The 23248-nt window shown below is 44.8% G+C and overlaps 1 protein-coding gene and 1 long non-coding RNA gene across 7 annotated transcripts in view; one reads left to right on the plus strand and one right to left on the minus strand.

Annotated features, from left to right (window-relative positions):
- The window catches only part of LOC114577746 (uncharacterized), a 33667-nt gene extending 21707 nt beyond the window's left edge, over window positions 1-11960 (minus strand). Inside the window, exons 1-2 of the long non-coding RNA XR_003698045.2 lie at window positions 10564-11960; window positions 1527-10372 (exon numbers count right to left, since the gene is read on the minus strand). This is a non-coding gene — a long non-coding RNA (uncharacterized LOC114577746). The remainder of the gene's footprint in view (window positions 1-1526; window positions 10373-10563) is intronic.
- Window positions 1-22715, plus strand: part of LOC107999505 (pumilio homolog 2) — a 62879-nt gene extending 40164 nt beyond the window's left edge. For 4 of the 6 annotated variants that reach the window (XM_062080141.1, XM_028667521.2, XM_062080140.1 and 1 more), the window contains 9 exons: window positions 15139-15525; window positions 15966-16206; window positions 16799-16963; window positions 17338-17457; window positions 17539-17833; window positions 17936-18176; window positions 18369-18759; window positions 18876-19044; window positions 19192-22715. In XM_062080141.1, the coding sequence (XP_061936125.1) occupies window positions 15139-15525; window positions 15966-16206; window positions 16799-16963; window positions 17338-17457; window positions 17539-17833; window positions 17936-18176; window positions 18369-18759; window positions 18876-19044; window positions 19192-19507 (2325 nt within the window). In that variant the 3' untranslated portion in view covers window positions 19508-22715. The remainder of the gene's footprint in view (window positions 1-15138; window positions 15526-15965; window positions 16207-16798; window positions 16964-17337; window positions 17458-17538; window positions 17834-17935; window positions 18177-18368; window positions 18760-18875; window positions 19045-19191) is intronic. The other 2 variants (XM_017059391.3, XM_062080142.1) reach the window with 1 other exon arrangement.
- The last annotated feature ends 533 nt before the right edge of the window (window positions 22716-23248 follow it).

Raw genomic sequence — 23248 nt, forward strand, 5'->3', positions numbered from 1 at the left:
GCCTCCGCTTCCTCTTCCCTCTCGTAAACTCGGTCGTGTCCACGATCCACGGTTCGAGAATGTTTTAAACATCGAACGCCTCGCCTGGACTTTTTTTTCCTTCTCTCTTCAACGTGGTGGCCCGATCGTTGCTCCTCTAAATAAAAAGAGAAAAGCGAGAACGATAGCTTCTCGATAAAATCCCTCGGCTCGAGCTCGAAATCGGATCCTAGTGGTAGTGGTAGTAGCACGTATGTATCCCCCGTAAGATTCACAGATCGTTGCCAATTCGAGAAAGATATAAAAAGGGGAAAAACGATGCCAGGCGATCGTTCCTTTCCGTTGAAACGCGCGGCGGGAAAGTGAAATAGATACGCGAAATAGATAGGGGGAGAGAGGGAGAGAGAGAGAGAAAGGGTTTCCATGGGATGTCGCTTTATTATGCATACGACTGATTTGCCGTGAATTCAAGGCTGCACTTTCAGCCATATCTCGCTTAGAGACTTGTGCGCTCTATCGGTACTCTCGTACGATTCATTCCGCGGTGAGATCGGCGGCGATTCGCTTTTCATTCTCCGATCTCGCCGTTTCAGGAGATAGGCCGAGGAATATAGGCGCGTGAAGCGTCGTGCAAACAGCACGGAGGGGGAAAATGGGACTTTTATCCAGGGATTTTAAAGTGAAAACGCGACGATGAACTCCAGCCAAAGTACTACGCCCCGCGCTAATTAACATTATTTCCTTTTCGTCGTGGCCTTCGCGAATTGATTTCTTTTTTTTATCGCGAAAAGAACGGATTAAAATATGTAACATCTCTTTTGCGGATTGTTCAACCAACTTTTCGAAAAGAGCGAGCTATATGCTTCGAGATCCCCCTCTTCCTCCCTTTTATTTCCTTTCTCTCTTTTTTCCTTCTCTTCTTTTAAATAAATTGGAGACCCGACGTTTACACATAGTCGCGTGGAATATTTCATTCGAGTGTCCCATGCTCGTTCCGTCCGTTTCTATCTTCCCCGAAGAGGAACGAAGTTTCGTTTTCGGTCGCGATAACAGACTCGCTTCTGTTCGCGGTTCTGAAATTTCTGCCGCGTGGAAAACGAGGCGGGGTGTTTAATCCATCACGCGATTTTTCGTTTGCTCGAAGGTTACGCCGCATTCCTTTCGATAATCGCTTGTCACGCTTCGATGCCCGCCCCGATCGATCTCATATTTTACTCCGTTTCCGACCGTGAAATTATAAGAAGAAACGTCGCGTATCCATATTACTTCTCGCCTCGATACGACTCGATCCACGAACGAGGATCGTCGCTTCGCCACCCCTCCCCCCGCATCGGCTCGAATCGCGTGTAAATAAAGACCGGTTATCAAATTGGTCGATATAAATAAGGATTAATTAGACGATAAAGCTGGCAGCTTTCTGGTAGCGCGCCGTCGTTTAGAGACGCGATAATTCACGGGTTCCGGCCGAGCCTCGCGTCACTTCCTTCCATCGCGCGGCGAATCTACCTTACGTTTAATACGTCTCACGAAGGGAATGTAATAATTACCAGGGCAGCTCTTGTTACCGCAGAGGTCTCGCGTTACCGCTGAGCAAGCGACCACGGTGAGATAGCGCTCCTCCACCTTCAACGTGCACTCTCACGTTGGCAGCCTTTTCTTGCCGCCGCAGAGATATAACTACCATCGAACGCTTTACCACGGTGGCTAGTCCAGTCACTTGGCGGATAGTAGTTCCTCCCCGCCCGCTAGATCGATCCCCTTTCGTTGATCCCCTTTCATTCTCGCGCGTGTTATCACTCGCGTGGAATATCGCCAATACCGTGGGATCGATTAATCCGAAGATCGAGAAAGATCCTCGTCGACACGTGGTAGGAAGTTCGGTTTTAGTTTTAGTCGTAGTTTCAGTTTTAGTTTCGTTTTCGCCTCTCGGTCGATCGACGACCGACTTTCGTTCACCATTTTTCTTTCCTTTTTTTCTTTTTTTTTCCCCCTCCGCGCGCGCGGTTAAAATCAAAACCGGGGAATTCGAGGCAGAGCGCGATATATACGCGTCGTCGTGTAATCGAATATTGTGGCCGAACAATTTTTAGCTCGCGACCGTGGTTCAAATTTAATTCGAGATTACACGGGGATCGCGAATCTCGGATCAAATAATAGAAAATTTTTAATCGTAAATCGTTTCACCGTAATCGGAGTATCGTCTCGTTGGATTGATATTTTTGTCGCGTTATTTCGCGGAAGGAATATCTCCACTGTTATCGAGTTCTCGAAGAAGAGGACGGCAGCTTATCTTACCGTATCATCTTACTGAATTTTTCTAATTAGCTCGAGCAATTCATATATATATATATATATATGACGCGCATGCGTCATATGCGTCACACGTGTGAATCGAGGAAACGATCATCTTGCTGCGAAACGTTTCGTTAATAACAAGAAGCCGCGTTTAATTTTCTAACGAGCTCCTTCGACCTCGAGGAACAGACCTCTGGCCGATGGTTCGCGGGACTCGATTATTCTTATCGCGGCGAATTTCCGCTCCTAGCTTTTTTCACTCCGGAAACCGCCTCTTCCGCTCTCTCTCTTTCTCTCTTTCTCCCCCTTCGCTCTCCTTTACTTCTCCAACTGTGTTTGGAAGAAAACGACGCATAGACGTGTCGTGGTTAATACGTTCCACGATTAATAATCGTTACAGGTCGCTCGAGAGAGGTGCCGTTTTATCGATTCCTCCTCCCTCGACGTTTGAATACAAAACGGTCTCGTTCCCCGTCCTTCGTTCCTTCTGTCATTTTACACCGAGCCGTACCAACGATAATTCAGAGAAAACACGTTGGAAATTACTTCGATAGGCTTCTCCTGATCAAATCGGTCACGGAGATGGGTCAATTTGTGCGCGATATTTGGAGAGGGGGCGGAAAAAAGTCTCGTTCCTCCTCCATCCCACGTCTCGTTGGACGGGTTGCCGACCGCACGTGAAATTCGATCGTTTTTCTCTGGTCTGGAGCGGCGCGACGCCACGCGTCGTCGAGCGTGTGCTGCTCAAAGGAAGAGGAGTTCGCACGATGATAGGTATTACGCGATCCTCGAACCCGCTTTCGTTTATTACGTCGGACGAGGGAGGGGAGGAATTTATTATTCGATTCTCGCTACGTTCACGCGATACCCTCCTCCTTCTCCTCCTCCTCCTTTGTGCCACGTTCACGGATCGCGTATTTTCACGTGTTTCATTTAGACCGGCATTGTACGGCGGGTACGCGCGGCCGCGCGACGCTTTTCATAGCCCATCAACCGCTACCAACCGCCTTCGATCCTTTATTCCGCTTCGTTTCGATACCACCACGGATTTCTTTCCTATCGAGCTATTAACGGCCGACAGAAGAATTCCATTTGAAACTTGTTCGATGGAAGTTTAACCGAGGTTTGTCCCGACGGTGGGAGGAAGGAGAGGGAGAGGGAGAGGGAGGAGGAGGACGAGGAGGAGGAGAAGGAGAAAGCCGGGCGGAGAAAGGGAGACGGATAGACGGATAGTTTGCCTTGAGACCGAGGTAATAAGCCGGAAGGTTCTTTCGTAAAAGGAAACAAAATTAAATTCTATCTCTCGGATGGTATATTGACTCGAACACGCCGCAAATATTGATGAGTTTTTTTTTTTTTTTTTTTTCTTAAGAGAACCACCGCCTTTCGCTTACGTAATCTTTCGAGAATCGAGGATTGGTAAATAAATCGACGAATTGCAGCGCCTACGTTTCTTTCACGAGAGTTGTCTCTACGATAGCCCGGTTCGACCGGTTCACAAATTCATCGTTTATTTTTATTTTCACGATTCCTCGCCGTTATGAAAATAATTCTCACGTCTTTGGTCGCATAGAGCTGCCGAGAAAAGAAAAAGAAGAGGGGGGGGGGAGAGAGAGAGAGAGAGAGAGGCTCCTGAACGAAGCGAAAAGAGTCAACTTAACGGTCAAGCAACGTTTACGATCGCGGAAGTACCGTTGTTTCGCAGCGGAGCTCGAAGTTGGAACGATATTCCTGCAATTTTCTCGCCGCTTCCTTTGCTCCCTTGATTTCTATTTACGCTGATTACAACCTCTTTTTCTTCGAACCTTGCTATCAGCCTCGATTTTCTTTCTTTCTTTTTTTTTTTACGCCTCGTATCTTAGATAGCGAAACGATCGATCTCTCTAGCTGTAAAAAAACAACGTTGGACGTTCGAAGAACAGAAAGAAACAACCCTATCGAATACGATCCCTAAGAAATCGATGGTTCTCTTTTGGCGAAAAGGAGAGAGAAAAAAAAAGAGAAGGAAAGAAAGAGAAAAAATGGCGCGGCGAAAGAAGGAATAGGAACTCGACCTCGTGGCGCGAGTGGCGCGCGCGCAGGCCGTGATGAAATCTAACAGCTACTCTTCCGTCCGCCAAAGTTTCCGTCTCTCCCGAAGGAAGTTACAAACTGGCGGTAATTTCCAAAGGGAGAAGCCAGATTCGAGCGTCTCTCGGATTGGCGACAGGTCTTCTAAGGTGAACGCGTAAACTTATCTAAACGTATGTAAACGTCACGTGGAGGCACCATTTCCATCGATCGATAATTCTCCCCCACGTCGCCGTCGTCGTCTCTACGAGCACGATATACACAAATACATTCGCGCGATCGTTTGGAACGTCGGATGGCACCGGGCTCACCTTCGATACCCGCCCGTTTATCTATCTTTCTCTCGTGGATCGCGATTACCAGCGAGCCACGTATAGTCGGAGGAGACGTGTACGTTTGAAAAAACAATGGTCGGTGTGCAAACCAGACGATCCTAAGACCGGTGTCTAGGCCCGCTTTGTGTGCACGTACAACGCGATCCGACGTGCTCGCGCTTTCATACCGCTCTTCTACGTACTATCTTGCGTACCAACGTGTGGGTAAGCGGTCGAGCCGGTGTGCGCGCCACCCTGTGTATATATGAAGAAGTGCAATCAGGGCTTACAAAGGTTGTAGCATTTCATAAAGGTCACATCCACAACCCCTCTCTCCCTAGGGGGTATTAAAATCAACCCCCATGCTCGACGAGGACCTGTTTCTCTACTCTCTCTCTCTTTCCTCTTTATTCCCCTTCCTTCTTTCCATCTCTCTCTCTTTCTCTTTATACCCTTTCCACTCGGTATCAGCGCCGATATCTTCGCCGATATTAATCGCTTCTTCCATGTGTTTATCGTATCGTTTATTTATTTTTTTTCCTCGACAGTGTTCCCCTCTGCCACCTTTCCTCCCTTTCTACGTGCTCGATGTACTCTTACGATTACAAATTCATCGATTCCCGTTCATCCTCGTTAACGAGCACAACCATCATCCCCCCCGCTTCTAGGTTCGCCGATTGCAGATCGCGAGATCGGATAGGCGTGACAAATCTTGGGAACGAGAGCAGCAGGGGAAAATCGAGCGAAGTAAAAAAACAAGGAGGAAGGAAAAGAGAGAAACAGAGAGATTAGAAAATTGATAGACGCAACAGAGGCGTTATCGTCTTCGATAACGCTTCCGCGGCGCACACGCAAGAAAAGGTAAACTCGGGACGTGGAACGGACAAATATTGATACGCCGATGTTGCTGTTTGAACGGTTCGTGAGAAATGGATATATCCCTCCCCTCCGCCCTTCTCGACTCCGTTCCGATTCCAGTTCGCCCATTTAGTCATTTTATCGGGTCATCGAGGAACGTTATCTGACAAATCTCCGATAGCCGACTTGCCTTCTTCCCCGCTCCAAGACTCGGCTCGAATGTGACGTTGCGCGCATTCGCGTGGGCGTGGATGACGCGTGTACCGCGCTTACGTGAAAATAGAGAGTACAGAGGGACGGGCGAGCGTGTCGTGTTCCACCGCGTAACAGGCCGCGTGGCAGCAACGCAGAAGGCCGAGCAAAAGTGGCCGACAAAAAGGCGAAGCCGAAGACAAATATTCCGTGCGGTGGACGATAACGGTCTAATAAAATCGGCGGCGCCATCCAGGGAAGACCTTCCTCGCTCGTCTGACGTTGCCACGACGCCCACGCCGATTTCTCTTCTCCCCCTTAATAAAACTAATTGGCTCACCTCGCTCTCTTTCCTCCGCCCAGTTTCCTTCGCCAAACGTCGTCTCGATGAACTCGTTCCGGAGCCCACGGACAACGAATTTGCCCGAAACGAATTTGCGCAGGAAATCCGCGGCGAGGGGGAAAGGGGTTGTCCCCCGCCAATCAACCGACGACGGTATCGAACGAGGTATCGACGAATTCGTTCCAGACACGAATCTGTATACCGATATTTTTAACACTCGTACGTTTTCGATCTGCTTTGTTACGTTTTGTAACCGAAGGATCAAAAGGAGGATTAGAAGGAAGGATCGGAAATCCTTTCGAAATTTTTTGAACACAATCGATGCTTTTTACTTTCCTGTCGTACGTTATAAATTAAGATCGTAAGGGAAGAAAGATATTTCTACAGCTAAAATTGTAAACGATTATATATATCTCTCGGGTAGAAATTATTCTCGTGTTGATGAGCAAGTATTCGGCACGGTTTCCACCAACGACACGCTTTCTTGTGTACGCTTCCACGCTGGACTTCCTCTAATTTCTTTCACAGTTTTTCCATTCTTCGAACGTCATTCACGTTCCAGCGACAAAATCGGTCTTCAACTTTCGAATTTCTTCGCCAATCGATTTTTCTCCTCGGGAACAATTACACGGCGTTGGTTTCGCCGGAATATTTCCCACCGACACGCTTTCACGACCGATCCTTCACGGATCCTATATTTGTTCAAACACGATGATATTTCCCGAGCTGGGCCGAGATTTCGATTTCTTTCATCGTTACCATTTCTCTCGTCTCAAAAGCTACGCTCTCTCTCTCTTTGTCTCTCCAAGTAATATCGTCAGCCACGAGCCAATTTGCCATCCCTAATTTCACCTCATTCACTGCTACTTTTCTCGCGACACGTGAATCTCGGATTCGAACGGGAGGGAAGACGAAGGGTTGTTGATTGAGGGTAAAAAAAAGGGATCCTTCTCGTGGATCTTTCTTTTTTTCTTTATGAATATGAGTCGCGTGTCAGAGGTCGACCCGTGTTTTTTACATGACGAATTTTACATAACGGATGCCACGGGTGAAAAAAAAAAAAAGGAAAAAGAATGCCAAGAGGAAGGTGGGGCTGGTTAACGGCCCATTAGACTATGGTAGGATAACCTGGCCGCACCCTTAAAGGCCATCCAATAATAAAATCCGCGTCATTTGGCTAAAAGCTACCGCGAAGGGGTATCTGGTATCAAGGTGTGGCTTTAACCCTTATCACGCGAGTTCTCCTTCGTCGAGTTTGCCTTCCCTCCGCCTTTTTTCTCTCTCGCTCATTTCCTTTTTGTATCCACCTTCTCTCTCCCTTCCCTTTTTTTGCTTTCAACTTTTTTCCCCACCCTTCCCCCGTGGGATTGTCCGTCACCGATAAGAGGACGCGTGTCCCGACGAGAGAGTTTATTTTAATTGAATTTTGCAAACTAGGGTAGGTAGCGCTTATAACGGGAGAGGCCGCGGTGCGTGCCGAGAGACCGAACGAGAACCACGAATAGACGGTTACAATAGCCATTGTCTTCGGAGGGTCCGATGCGGATACGTCTATGGAGTAGCTCGATAATTGTGAACCCGTTCCACGTTCATTTTTTCGTAGCGAGTTACGAGTCCCACGAAACTGGCGTCTATCGCCTGAATGAGATCGCCTTTTAACCGTTCAGATTCGCCAAGGTTTCGCGTAACGGTATATAACTATGGGTAGGAACGGGTGACCATGACGCGTCCGTAAAAGTAACCCGATTCTTCTTCGTTCCGGCTGTATATTAGGTCTCGACATCGCGTTCAACCTGTCCCAATACATTCGATGATAACTTCTTGCTTCTTTTTATCTTTTATTTGTTTATTTATTTATTTATTTTTTCGAGAAAGAGGATAAACGTATCGCGACGGATTATATTGTATACTCTTCCTGGATGACGTTAACGAAACACGCGACGCGAAAAGAAGGATTCATTTCGGTGGCTGGTTGGTTGGTGAACGGTACAAAGTCAGGAGGGTATCGTGCGTGGAGCGAGGTTGGGTCAATTCGATCGATTCCCGGTGTCTGGGGAACCGGTTTCTGCCGATGGAACATTAACACCAGCGGTTCTCCGCAACCGGCACACAAACACGCTCGGGCGCACCGTATGTACGTAGCTGGGCCCGCGATCGCGTGATTTGTACCGGGAAAAGAACGGATCGGACCCCTTGCTTTTGCTGCACGGCTTAGAAAGTTGGTAAGCGGGATGGGGGCCTCGTTATCTGGAACGAACGGTAGCAGCCATTGTGAAACAACAGCTTTTACAACACTGTTAACCACTCGTTCGTTGTCCACCCAAGCCAAACCGCGCTCAACGCCGCGGCGGATAAAAAGTATTCGAAAACTTTCCCCGTCCAACCTGCCTTTTCCTCCGATTTCCTATCCAATTCAAAATTTCCCCTTCGTTTTCCAACCCTCGATCGCTCTCTCTCTCTCTCTCTCTCCCTCCTTTGAATCGAGGTGTATCGAGCGGCCAAACACGCAACGACGTTTTCTCCCCGATTAATTAGTCATTCCACCGCTTTAATCGTACAACGTCTGCACGCGATTTCACGTCGCGGAACGAACGCAGCCGCGTTACGGTCAATGAGAAACCGGACTGGAATACTGGCCAAGTTCATGACTCGGTCAAATCTGCGAGCGAAATACCGGCAAGCTCTGCGAATTCCGGCCTTGTACACCGCTCGAAATACGGCACGCCGCTGAAAGCGGCGGTAATTCCAGGAAACGATCGACGTCTCTGCAAATCGTCCCTGCAATCGGACACCCTCGACCCTTGACCTCTTTCCATCCGAAACGAGAATTCATCCTGGATTGCTATCTTTGCTACCGTCGTCGTCGTCGTCGTCGTTCCTGTCTTTTTTCTTCTTTCCGTCGATAGACGCGCATAAAACGCCTCAAGGAACGAATAATCCATTCTGCTGCATTCACCGGGTTCTGTTCATATCGTTTTTAATTGTTGCGTCCCCGATTATTCGTGATAGCTATCGAACCGAGCGTTCTCGAATCGAGCTCGGCTCGGCTTCTGTAAAAGTAAACCGGAATTCACTTGTTCCAACGAATATAATATTCATTCTCGTTGTTGCAAAAGAGTTGTCGTTGTCCGACGATAAAACAGACCCGTGATCGTGACTCGTGCTCTCCCCCTCCTTTCCGCTCTGGAACTCTCTGCAACGATCGATTCGAGAGGAAATTCGTGATAAAAGGCCGTTCGGCTCAATTAATCTCGCCGTTGTTGTCGAGAAAACGCTAAATTCGCCAGACTTTTCTTGTAATTAATTTTAGGCCGCGATACGATTGGGATCGTGGAATATATATATATATATACGTCGCGATGATGCATTTAGATCGATCGAGAATCATCGTCCCGTTTCGTATCGTACACGCACAGAGCTGGGAATATACACGGAGGAGACACCCTGTATATTCCATACACGCAGTCAGGTGAGTTAACGGTGCTCCGAAGCGGTTAAGTAACGGGCTTCTCCGCTATTTGTCGTTGTACTTTTATTTCACGCAAACAGCCCAGGTTTCACGGATTCTCCCCGCTCCTCGACGTCTCGTCGTCGCTTTTTTTCGATTCATCGATACCACGCGTCCCGCTTTTCACGCCGCATTTCCCACCGAGTCTCGAACCGTTTTTTTTTCTCTCCTCTCTCGTTTCTCTCATCCCTTGTCGGTCGATCGAAAAGCGAAATCGTCGAGATCTATCTCGAGGAGATGGCCCCCCTCCTCTTGATTAAGCCTCGAATAAGAAATTCGATTTTTTTCCTTTCGAGAATTTCCCTTTCCTTCCGTGCGCTTTTTGTTCGACGAGTGGCGAACGTTGCGCAGGTTCGCCTCGAGCCGAGCGAAATATCAGCGAGGGCTCGTAAAACGGTCGTTCAAGGTTGATATTCAGATTGGCGGCAATCAAAGCAAGTTAATGGCGTTGCTCGCCGCGAAATGTTAATAAATTTCAGCGAAACTCGTCTTCGGTTCGCTACGGCGTTACTCTAACCAAACGGAATAGCGACTTTAGACCCGTTTGGTTCGGAATCAATAATACAGGAGCTCGCCTAGGAGATATGGTAATGTGCAGGCCGAAATCTAAATTCGGTTCAATTCAACCTGGTGGAAAGTTTTACCGTCTAGTTTCCACCGTTCGTTACCAGTCGCCGCGGATGCACGAACATTTCTCTCTCTCTTTCTCTCTGACGCAACACGTTCGTTTTTCGAAACGAAAAGTTTGCAAACGACCCTGCTCCTCTCCCCCACCTGCTGGCTTCCGAGCTTTTCGTGGAAGATGTGGAAAATCTAAAAAAAAAAGAGAGAAAAGAAAATCAGATGTACGCGCGGGACAAGCTATTTTTTTCTTCCACGAGTCGAGAAAAAGAAGGGAACGCACAACACGCGTCACCCATCTATCCAGGCTTAGAATACGTAATTATCGAGGTACGCGTGACATTACAAGGCCAACGAAGCGTAGCCCGTCTATCGATACTTACTAGTTGCAACCCATTTTCAAGTTAGCTCCCTGACGTCAGCATCGATCGTGCATTGAAAAGCACGTTTCGGTCGGGACAGATGCGATCTTGCAAGATTCCCTGTCCCTGATTGATATAATCTTGTTTTTTTCTTTTCTTTTCTTTCCCTCCCCCGATGAAATTCATAGATTAGGTAACGTGTCTCTTTCGCTCCCCTCTCCATTCCGTTATCCAGACTTGTGTAACGGTATAATCGTCGATTTGAAACGATATGAAATCATCTTTAAACGGTCGTGGGTATGATACTCGCGTATGCAAGTGGGCGAACTATTATTATTCACGGTATATATATGTATATATAAAATAATCGGTGGTAATCGGTGCATATCGACCTTTCGATGCAAGATAAGCGATCTTGTATCGACACGTTTCTCGAAAGGTTTCCCGTCAAGTTCGGTAATAAGCGCGTGGAAAAGATTGGCCGGCGGGATTCGGAGCGGTAATAACGGTGAATCGAGCGTGTTCGCAGTGTCAACGGTGAAACTAAAATGAAAACTAAAATGCGTTATCGAAACTGTGCGGCAACAACGATATCCGCGCTGTTATCAAAGTTTCTCGCGATTGTGACAATGCGAAACGATAAAACGGTTGTGAGGGGGCTGGTGGCGGCGGATACATGCTCCGATTCGAGAGACCCGTTTCATGCCCGTATTACATCGATCTTTTTCCATGCCCCGCGAGTTTTACGCGTGTAGAACACGAAGGGAAACAACACCGCACGCTATGTATTAACGACAAAAGTTATCGCGTCGCCCGTCCAAACGATTTCTCTTCCTCTCTTGGAAGGGTCGGCCGGTAGTAACGCGTTCCGCCACGTCGAAAGTGCAATCACGCGCCGGTGATTGTTGTTCGACTATGAAAACAAGAAAAGGGGAGAAATAAAAAGAAAGACAATGAACGATGTCTTTTCCGTTTTATTTTATCTGCTGCGACACAATACAACACCGGGGCCGTAAAGTTGGTCGAGCTTTACCGGACTGCTTTCCAGAGAGAGAGAGAGAGAGAGAGCAGCGTTTCACCGAGCGAGAAACATCGCGGTGGCGGCCGCGGTCGAAAAATTTCGATGGCTCGATCCTCGAAATCGATCGTTTTCGGTTCGCGCGAAGGAAAGAAAGAAAGAAAGAAAGGCGCGTTTCGCGTGGTAAATGTTAAAGTTACCATTCGAAGCACGCCGTTTTGAAAGTCAAACGAGCACGCTCGAAAGTTCGTTGAACCTCCTCGTCCCGGGCTAAACCCGTTTTCACGACCGCGTTGCGGAGGGATTTAGTAACGAATATCTCCTCGCTCTTAATGGTTCTTATATCACTGATTACGCCTCGTTGCGGGGCCGCTTTTGCCGTCGGTAATCGAACCACGGGCTTCTCGCCAATTCTCTTCTCATTCTCCTCCACTCTCCGCAACCCCCGCGCCTTTCCTTCCCAAATCTCCGCCTCCTCCTCCTCCTTTTAACGCTCTTATCTTCTGCCTACCGCGATTCGATAAGCTACGTATCCGCTCCCCACTTTTTAAGAGGCAATCGCGCTCTTTGAAATACCTGTTATACGAGCCCCGAATTTCCCCGAGCTCTCGCCCGAACCTTTAATCCATCCCGTTTCTCCACTCTATATCGTAGTCGTAGTCGAGCGCGTACTCGTGTACATTGGATTAGCAGCGAATACGAGAGTGGAAAGATGGTGGGATCGTGGAAGCGCGGAAAACTCGGCCATTAAGGACGGGATAATGCCCGGAAGGAGGGTTTTCGAAAAATCTGGCAACGATTGTCACGGTCGACTCGTGCCAGATTCCTCTCTTCAGCGTGTGGATACTCGAACGTGTAGAGAGAGAGAGGGAAGAGGAGGAGGAGGAGGAATCAATAGGCCGGTATTGTAGCGCGGATTTGTAAGCCGCCGGCGGAAACCTTACGTATTCAACAGTGAGTCACACTTCCAGGAACGTATCCCAGCCCTCTTCTCTCACCTACAACAATGTTCTCGGCCATTGTTTCCCAACCCTTGTCCAAAATCAAACGGTCCCCCCTCCCCTCCGCTTCCCTGTGTGTCGAGGTTCAACCCCATTTTTTTTCCCTTCAACCCTTTTCAAACGCAATCACCGTGATTTCCATTTAGGCGTTCGTTTTCACCTCTTCCTCTAGTTCGAGGGCACTAATGACTTCTGCGGCTAATGGCTCCCGCTGCAACTTTCCATTCAAAATTGTGCCGCGCGAATCGAGTAGCCTCTCGACGACCGTTCTTTTCTGCGCTTCTCCTCTCGCGGTGTGTCGATCACGAGTCAGACACGCCATCACCAAACCATGACCCTGTCTCGTTCGACTCTCTCTCACTCTCTCTCCTAATCTCTAGCGCACTTGTGAACACTTGTTGGAAAATGAAGAACTCGGGACGCGGTGTCGAGCGAATCGAAACTTAATCGACGGTGGATAAGATGGAAAGATAGAAGAGCGGGGTTTCGAGTATCTACTGATCCGTATCTCGCCTCGTATCGTCGCATGGGTCAGGTCGTCGATCAATATCATAGAATACACAGTGTTATTAAACAGTTGTTAGATGTATCGATCATAATATTATTATTATTATTATTATTACGATGGTCGAGAGAATCGGGACGATTCTTCCTCGAATAGGAATACAGAAGACAGTCGTCGAGGCGAAAGATAAATACAGGCCCCAGTCAATTCTCCGCTCTTGATGCTCCAAATCTCTACACGGAATGGTAAGGAAGTAGGTCAAAGTTGATCGAAACTGGGTCTCTCTCGTCGAGATTTTCAAATTTTTTCCATCGCGCGTCCTCCTATCGATCGTTTACGATACGTCCACGATATTCAATAACACTTTGCTCGACTTTTACATTTGACGATTTAAATGCGATCGAAGAATCGCGATGGAGCGACGTTCGAAACCACTTTTCTCGGTCCGTGTTCTTCTTTGCCACGACGAAATCGGAGGAGATCGGAGGAGAAGAGGGGGAAGGGGTGTCCAAGGTTCGCGTATGGAACAATCAACGTAACCGTGGCCTTGGCTGCGAAGCTCGAGCTCGCTTCCGGAAGAGGTTAATACCCGAAACGCATCGCTGACTCGGAGGGCTAGAGCGTGTCGTGAATGGTTCAAGTTTCTACGCGGAGCAACAACCTACACGGAACAATGCCTATTTATTTAGACACAGATCGTTGTGTTCGTTAAGGGAGTCCGGAGGGATAATTTTTATGGTCAAAGTTAATGATGGTACGGGAGAAAAAAAGTGGTCGTAGGTGGTCGTCGCCCTCCCTCTTCCCCCTCCCTTGCCGTAACGAGTAAAGCTAAGTATTATTACTCGACAAAAGATACCCGATGCATTCTTCTCTCCGACGTTAAATGAAACGTTGACGCGAAACAACTATTCTCTCGTAATTCGTTTTGCAATCCTTGCAATTAGCGTTCACGTAACGCGTTTAACGCGTTCCGCTCCAAACCTTTCTTCGTTGGAATTCGTTCTTATCCGATCTTTCCCCACGGATTTTTCCACGTAAGAAACTTGTACGATGTTTGTTTGGTTCGGTCGGTGAAAGCCGGCTCGTCGGTGGAACACGAAGATTTTCGAACCCGATAAAAGCCAATGGGAACTGGACTAGACGCGATTCTCTCTCTCTCTCTCTCTCTCTCTGCTCCAACGAACCACGTCCCGCCACGGTCAAACCTCGTAGCGCGTTTGTCGGTCAATTAGAGCCGGAGTGAGTACACCGGCGAACATAGAGGCGAACGCTCGTCGGTGAACGTCCGCAGGGGGTCGTCGACCCAAGCCAACTAGGCTTTGGTCGTCCACGGCTTTAACGTTGCTTTTACACCGGCTATCTCGACGCGGACGATCCTCCCCTCCCTCCCTCCCTCTCTTCTCTCCCATCTTTCGACCTTGATCCGAAACTTCAAACCTGGCCGGTCGCTCCGATTCTCTCGACCCGGGAACAGGAACGTGTCATCGGTCATCGAGCCCTGGAGAAAACGATTACGTTACCATCGTGGGTAACAACGACTCGATACGTGTGCGTATGTGTATGCGCGTCTCCCCCGACGCCTCCTTTCCCGACGCTCCTCTGCAATGATCTCTGTCCATCTCCGATTGGAGTTTTGCCCACGGTTCCTCTCGCTGAAACGCTCGCCGGCCATTGTCGAATAAATTAAGACGATGGGGACGAGGCGAGATGACGTCACCTCGCAATGTTTCGCACGCCCGCCACGTATATACCGCCAAAAATTCCCAATCGCCCGTCCATCTATCTCTCCTATATCCGATCCCTTTCTTTTTCGCATTCTCCCAGTAACGTCTCATTAATAATTGAACGCGCCGTTTTAATGGATTACCACCAGCGAGTGGTTAATTAATAAACAGCCAGGAAACGTACAAATTATTTGTAGCTTCCCGCGCACGAATCTAATGAAACACTTACACTCCTGTGCTCTGGTAACTTAGACCCCGATCCGAATCGTTACGAAATTTGGAACCTTATAGGAGAAATTGTTGGATTCGCCGTCGATCGACGAGTGATCTCGAACACTTTTGTTACAGCAATTGTTCCGAAGTCAGCCGCAAGGAGCCACCCCGCAACAGTTACAGCTGCTGCAGCAGCAGCAACAGCAGCAGCAGCAGCAATACTTGGCCGCCTCTCAGGCGCAGCAGCAACAGCAACAACAACAACAACAAAACTTTCCCACGGCACCGTACACCGTGATCAGTGGACAAGAACCGTACGTCGGAGCGTTGATAGCCGGCGCACCACCTCCAGTTGTGCCACAGTATTATGGAGTCGCGCCATGGGTTTACCCGGCCGGATTGTTGCCTCAGGCTCCTCCGCAAGCTGCAGCTCCACCACCACCTAGGAGACCGCTTACACCATCCTCGGCCGCGGCAGCGGCAGCTGTCGCTCAAGACACTGCAAATAATTTGGCCCAGAGTGTAAGCAAGTTAATTAGCCCGCTTGCTCTCCGAATGGACGCAACCTACTTGCTACAGCCCGCTTAGAAATAAATCCTATTGTCGCGGAATTTATTTAAGTTTATTGCCGATCCACGTTTTACATTGTGCAGTTTCACACACGCTCGCACACACACACACGTAACAAACGTTCGTAACACGTTTCTCGATTAAGATTGGCCGTGGAGATTAAATATAAACTTCGAGCACCGATTCGCCAGCCTTATTAACATTCCAAAAGTTTCCTGTATCGTACGTACGTGGAAGGTAGCAGAGCGGAAATTTTATTCTTGGAATGAGAATCCTCTTTTATTCCAAATGAATCGAGTCGTGACTATGTAACATAACTCTCTCTCTCTCTCTCTCTCTCTCTCTCCCTCTCTCTCTTTTTTTGTATTATATGTTGACATTTTTGCGCACAGGTTCAAGGCCAGTATCAGGTAATACCAGCGTATTACGATCAAAATGGATCCATCGTGATGGGCGGAGTGCGGGGGTTAAGCTCAGCCGCGACCCCCATGAGATTAGTCAGTCCGGCGCCTGTTTTGGTAAACAGAGCCCCGTCACAACCACCGCCTGGACCACCAGCTCCACCACCACCGAGTCTATATTCTCAACCAACTCCTACGTCCCACAGTAACGCAACACCCGGAGAATGTTTGGGTAAGAAACAGTTGACAGTTGAGATTGTAATTAAATATTATACGAACCGGACAGTTCATCAGCATTTGTAGATATGTGTTATCTTTTTTTTTTCTTCAACGTATTGGTCTATTTTCCTACATAATACATATATATATATATATATATATAGATATATATATATATAAATTTATATACATATAATGTATAGTCCATTATATATATGCATGATACGTAATTAAGCATCGATGAATTTTTAAAAGGCAATTATACATATAGCTGCTATATATATATATATACATACATATTCTTACATATACATGTCCTATACATATATATATATATATATATATATTTATATATTAAGGTCGAATAACTTTTCTGTTGTCTGTATATACGTCTGTATACACGTCACGTTTATTATATTAACCTCGTGACTAAAAAAAGAAAAGAAAAAAAAATGTTAGTACGAATTCGTTGTCGATACCGGAAGCGTGTATGTATGTGTTGTGAACGGTGTTACCGCTAGGGTTATAGACGGTATAAGGTCGGTAAGGTACGGCAAATTAATTGATAACTAAGAGCGTGTGTGGGTTGCGGGCTTTTGGTGCAGGTCTGGCGGCGTGCAGTGCAGCAGCAGTGGTTGCACAGGCTCAAGCAGTCGCGGTGCAGCAGGCACAGCAACAAGGATCAGGACTAGCCGCAGGTTTAGCGGCCCTAGGATATGGCGGCTCCCCTCTGGGGGCATTGGGCTCGCCCGCTCAGCTTCAGAGCACAGGTACACGTTAATAGACAACGAACAAGAGAATCTTTTGAAACGGCTGTTTCAATTTTCAGGCGTCGCCGGTGTCCTCGATTCTGTCTTTCACTTTTCTCTCTCTATCTATCTGTCTCTCTTTTTGTACATAACGACCGCATTTGTTTGCATGTTTTGCGAAAGCCTATCGTTTGTCCTTTACACACTTGTCGTTTTACAACATGTGATCCTCTTAAGTGATCGTCCTCGTCTCTTAAAAATCAGAGTATATATATATATATATTTCTCGAGTATCCATACGTTTCGGTCTCTCTCTCTCTCTTTCTCTTTCTCTCTCTCTCACTTGAATTTCGAAAACGTTTCAAAATTTTGCGTCTCCTCTTTTTTGTTCACAGGTTTAGGCCTTGGCGCTTCTTCAACTGCGCGAAGAGATTCCTTCGATAGAAATACATCTGCTTTCAGTCCTAGTTTAGAATACAGCCGCGCCAAGTGGCCACAGAGTTACGGAGCCTTAGGTATGGGGGAGCCCGGTGTTATACGCTACTCTTACGATTTACACGCGTTTACCAACATATCGCCATCGGTCTTGTTTACAGGCACGGTAACAGCATCGCCGAGCCCGTTGGGATTATCCTTAACACCACCACCGACTTTGGGAGGATCTTTAGGAGGGCTCGTCGGTGGAGCCAGCCGTGTATCCGCTGCCCCCGGCGCCGAGGCCAAATTCCGGGCTAGCGCGGTCCCAGCTTTAACAGCTAACGGGGTTTTCGGCTCTAGTAGTTCTCTTTTCCCCAATTTGGTGGGCAAGCCTGGCCGCGGTGGTACGACCAGCATCGGAGACAAAAATGCCGGTGGACGATCACGTTTGCTAGAAGACTTCAGGAATAATCGGTACGTTATAATCTTCGAGTTATCACTTGGGAGAGCGGGAGGGAGAAGATATGGTATTATCGCAGCCAGCTTGTGTTACGAGCAATTTCTCATATGCTTCAGATTCCCGAGTCTTCAGCTACGTGATCTGGCCAATCATATAGTTGAATTCAGTCAAGATCAGCACGGTTCCCGTTTTATTCAGCAGAAATTAGAGCGTGCCTCGGCTAGCGAAAAGCAGCTTGTGTTTCAAGAAATTCTTACATCTGCTTATTCATTGATGACCGATGTTTTTGGAAATTATGTCATTCAGAAATTCTTTGAGTTTGGTACACCAGAACAGAAATCAACTCTTGCTCAAAAGGTAATTCCAACGATCGTTTCTTACCCGTAACGAATACGAAAATTCGTTTTAAATGATGATTTTTCTTTTTTTGCGTGTCAACTGATTTTCATTGATCGAGAAAGTAATTCTATCTGAACGGTTGGGATAGAATCGAAAGAAAATTTATAGATTTTTGTTAATTTTATATTTTATATAATTGTTGTATTTTAGGTTCGAGGACACGTACTACCTTTGGCATTGCAAATGTACGGTTGTAGAGTGATTCAAAAAGCTCTCGAATCGATCGGACCGGAACAACAACAAGAAATAGTCCGAGAACTGGACGGTCATGTTTTAAAATGCGTTAAAGATCAAAATGGAAATCACGTTGTACAAAAATGTATCGAATGTGTTGAGCCACGAGCATTACAATTCGTAATTGGAGCATTCGCTGGTCAAGTTTATTCTTTGAGTACTCATCCATATGGTTGCAGAGTGATTCAACGTATTCTCGAACATTGCACCCCTGAACAAACTCAGGGAATTCTTCAAGAATTACATGCTGCTACCGATCAACTCATTCAAGATCAATACGGCAATTACGTGATCCAGCATGTACTCGGTGAGTGTTGTTTAATTACTAGAAAAAAAATAGAAAATATAGAAATATTACAAATATATTTCGTTTCTTTCTTCTAAAAAAATAATTCACTTTTATGTATGTTTTTTCCTTTAAAGAACACGGTAAGCCAGAAGATAAAGCACAGTTGATTAGTAGTGTTAGAGGTAAAGTACTTACTCTCTCTCAACATAAATTTGCGAGTAACGTTGTTGAAAAATGCGTAACTCATGCTACGAGACAAGAGCGTGCTGTACTCATTGAAGAAGTGTGCGGATTTAATGACAAGTAAGTTTTATATTTGATTTAATTTTTATATTTCTCACTGAGGTAATAATTATTATTTTCAATCAAATCTCTTTTTTTAAATCACGATTAAATATCGCTTCGGTTCGTAACTAATTATTTGTATTATTTGTACTTGTTACAAAATAGCGCATTAAACGTCATGATGAAGGATCAGTATGCCAACTATGTGGTTCAAAAAATGATCGATGTAGCAGAACCAGCGCAACGTAAGGTATTGATGCACAAGATCCGCCCACATTTAGGTAGCTTGCGCAAATACACCTATGGCAAGCACATCATTGTCAAACTAGAAAAATTCTTCATGAAAACTGCATCCGCGATGGGAGTGGCAACACCTGCTGGAGCTTCGAGTGGTGGAGGTGATCTTGGTCCTATCGGACCGCCTGCTTCTGCTGCTGGTCCAGTATCTACACCAGCTCAGCAGCCAACGCAGGTTTTATAAACGTACGAATTCGAAAAGTAAAAATTTGAAGATTTTTGTACGTTCAAGAAAAAACACGTACCAACATCAACATCTAATATTTATGCAACGTATCGCCATTAAATTTAATGGACGAGGAAAAAAAAGGATGCATTTCGCACCATTTATCTCGTTGTCCCTTCTTGCAAGTATAAAGCTGAAAGAAAAAGAAGACGCGCGCATCCATTTAAAACGAAAAAAAGAACTACCGAGACGATTTTTCTTATTTTTGCAAAACCGTAGAAGAAAAAAAAGAAAAACTAAAAGAGGAAACTAATAATTTGTACAGAACAACAAGAATGGACAACGCGAGAAAACGGTGCAAAGGAGAAAAAAAAAATTTCAAGGTCAAATGTGTGTCAGGAAAAATCAACTTCTAGAATAACGTTAGAAATGCAGTGCATTTTTTTTATTAGTAATCCAACGTGCTGCCGAGTAATATATTCATAGCAATTTACATTGAAATGTCACGAAAGTTGCATTAATAACGTTCGAGAACCGAGTTTCTTCGCAACAATTGGATAAAGCTTTGAGCAATTGTATATGAGAAACTGTAGTGCTGAGATGATTGATTGTCTTTTAAGCGCCTCTCGTTTATCAGTGAGTTTTAGAGCAATTCCACGATAGTTCCGATAATTTATAAGAATTTGGGTAAAATCGTTATTTAACCCGTTTAATCTTTTTTAAACTCAGCACTTTTGAAGGAGCATAGCTCCGGTCCTCTAAACATTTAAACGCATACGTAAAAAAGACGTAAAACAATGGAAAGTAGGAGGAGAAGTTGGATGAGTCATACGCTCGACGTGATTAAAGCTCGGTAAAAACAGCAAAAAAATTGTGTTTAGACAGCTAGGATAGATCTTAGAGCTGCATGCATTTATATCGAGTTGTAACGAAAGTGTGATGGCCGTAAACTTTATGCACGAAACGTTTTGATCGCAAGTGTATACCGTACTTATCTTTGCACGCTGAAAGTAGTATTATCTTTTTACGTGCGGTATACGTTCGATCAACGAATCGATATCGGTTCAAGATTCGATAGAGGTTAGGAGCTACAGATATATTGATTATATCTAGCATAGCGTTCGACATGGGAATGAAGCTGAGTATCCCTGACCTGACCGCTAATCTGCCCCTTGATTGCTTCAAATTGTTCGTGAAAGGAAAAAAAAAAGAAAAAAAAAAGAAGATGGAAAGAAAAATCGATTTTACTATTCGTTTTTACATTTATAGAAATTTCAAAGATGAATCAATATATTATGTACATGTATGTATTTTTTTTTTTTCTTAGAGACGGAATTTAGCACGAGATGAAAAGAATGAAACAAAAAGACAGAAACAATGAGGAGAGACATCAAGTCGTCAGCACGGTTCTCCTTTGTTCATTTTTACGTTTGTCGCCTTTAAGCGCGAAGCATTTTTTTTCTACTCTTACATCCTTCTTGTATCCCCTTTTCCCTGATCCTTATCCCTTTGCTCTCTTCCTCTTTATTCCCTTACTCCTGAAATCCTCAAATTTTGTAAATTGTGATATAAATAAATAACAAATGTGTATAGGTACGACGTGACAACCCTATCGTGAGGAACCGTAAATTCAATGAATATTTTATTTTTCACGGGAATTCTCTCCTTTTTAACGGACTTTGTGAATATCGTGTATTATAATAATTACTAATTATATTAAATTTAAATATGATTTACGTTCTAATGCTGCTGACCTTCGATCAATATACGTTAATATTTCCCTTTCTCCTACCGTTTTAAAAATGGTTTCTATCATCTATCGACCCCCCTCCCCCCTCCCTATTCCCATACATATACAGGCACATACATTCACATATACTTTCCAATTGTAAAATATGAAGATTTTTGACAAAGGAGACGCTCTAGAGGAAAGAAATCGTTTATGTTCAGATTCATCTAAAAAAATCCCTCGACCCCTTATAATTCAATCCCTTAAGATCCCTTCTACTCTTAAATAATCGCAGCCATCGCATTGAATCGCGATGATTTTTGAACGTAACTGAGACCCATTGTACATTGTATAAATGATAACGCGTTCTTTAAAGGAAGAAAAACATCAGGAAATTGATGTTCCCAATGCGTGTGTATCTATATCTTTTCGCGCCATTTGTTTTCCTATCCTTTTACACATTTACACATTAGAAAAACATATTGTACACACCAGTCATTTTCGATTGTAATATATATATATCACACACGACGGTTGGAAAGAGCACCTCTCAGCTGTTTTCAATAACATCGTACTTGTTCTTTCTTATTGCAGTTTTACACTATAAAAAAGGACACACGTAGATATGTTTTTTTCGTATCTTTTTTCCTCTCTGTGGTTCTGAAAAAAAAAATCATCCTGATCATTTTAACGGTTAGCTTCTATCATCGCATATGCATCATGCATTTTGCGATACTTTCTCTATGTTCCTAAGGTTTTGTAAACACGATCAAACTGATTATTGATCGAGATCATCAGTTTCATCGAGTCTTTTCCAAAAGGATATCTTTTGTACAATTTTTCATGTACTTTTAATCCTTTTAGTGGACGTTCACATATTATTTGTGCGTAGAATTTTTATTCGTATAGAACGCATTCTTAAAGGATAAAAGTCGAACAAGATAAATTAGAAAAACTGGTAGCTTGTTCTTCTAAGATTTTATTACGAAGAATTTCAAAAACGAATCAGTATTTTGAATTAAAATGTTTCATCTAAATCATTTCACGAGTCGTGTGTATATAATTTGTACAAAAAAAAAAGAAAAGAAAAGAAAAGAAAAAAAGAAGAAAGATTTTCTTCTTCTCACTGCAGAAAGAAAATTTGGCTAAGTTTTTAAATTCGACGTTCGTATGCGCGACACATTTCCCATACATATTTGTATACATCCGAAAAGAACTTCGTTGCGTGTTGCATTCTCGTAATCGATAGATAATTAAAATAAGATCGAGTTGTATCTCAACTGTGTACAATGTATAATATTTTGTTAACTTAGATGTTAAATGTGTAGAATTCTAAAAAAAAAAAGTGTAGAATTCTAAAAAAATAGAGGAACAAGGAAAGAAAAGAAAGAAGGGACAACCGTAAGGCAAATCGAGGTCCGTCGCGATTTTGTATAAAAAAAGAAATGAGAAGAAAAAAAGGAAAAGAAAAGAGCATTTAAAAAAAAAATAAATAAAGAAGAGGAAGAACATAGCCGCTTTCTTTGTAAAATATTGTAAATAACGATTTATTAACGAAATTGACAAATTCTTAGGTACCCTTTCTCTCTTTCTCTTTCTTCTTCGCGAGAGGATTATTTATACTATAATAGTGACGGGACCGGTTCAAAAATAAGATTGAAAATATGTTTAGAAGGGAAATGCGTGAGACGCAGTACTTATTGGATCTTAGCGACGTCGATTTTTCTTATTTGCTTTGCTCATTTCGCCCCGAATTCTTTAAGTAATTCGATCAATCTGTATTGATTCTCGTGGAGAAAAAATAACGTACGCGGGCTACCGTTTCCCTGACTCGAATTCAATCTTTTCGGAAATCGCTGAGAGGAGGCTGCTCGTTTTGGAGCCGTGATTAGGTAAAAAGAAAAAAAAAAAAAAAAAGGAAAAAAAAAAGAAAAAAAAAGAAAAAAGATGAGGATGAAAAAGAAAATTGAAAATATAATAGTTTCACATGTACGATATAACGAAAAGAAAAACTATTCAACATATATACA

The sequence above is a fragment of the Apis cerana genome, linkage group LG10 (genome assembly GCF_029169275.1).
Source record: "Apis cerana isolate GH-2021 linkage group LG10, AcerK_1.0, whole genome shotgun sequence".
NCBI classification, from domain to species: Eukaryota; Metazoa; Arthropoda; class Insecta; order Hymenoptera; family Apidae; genus Apis; species Apis cerana.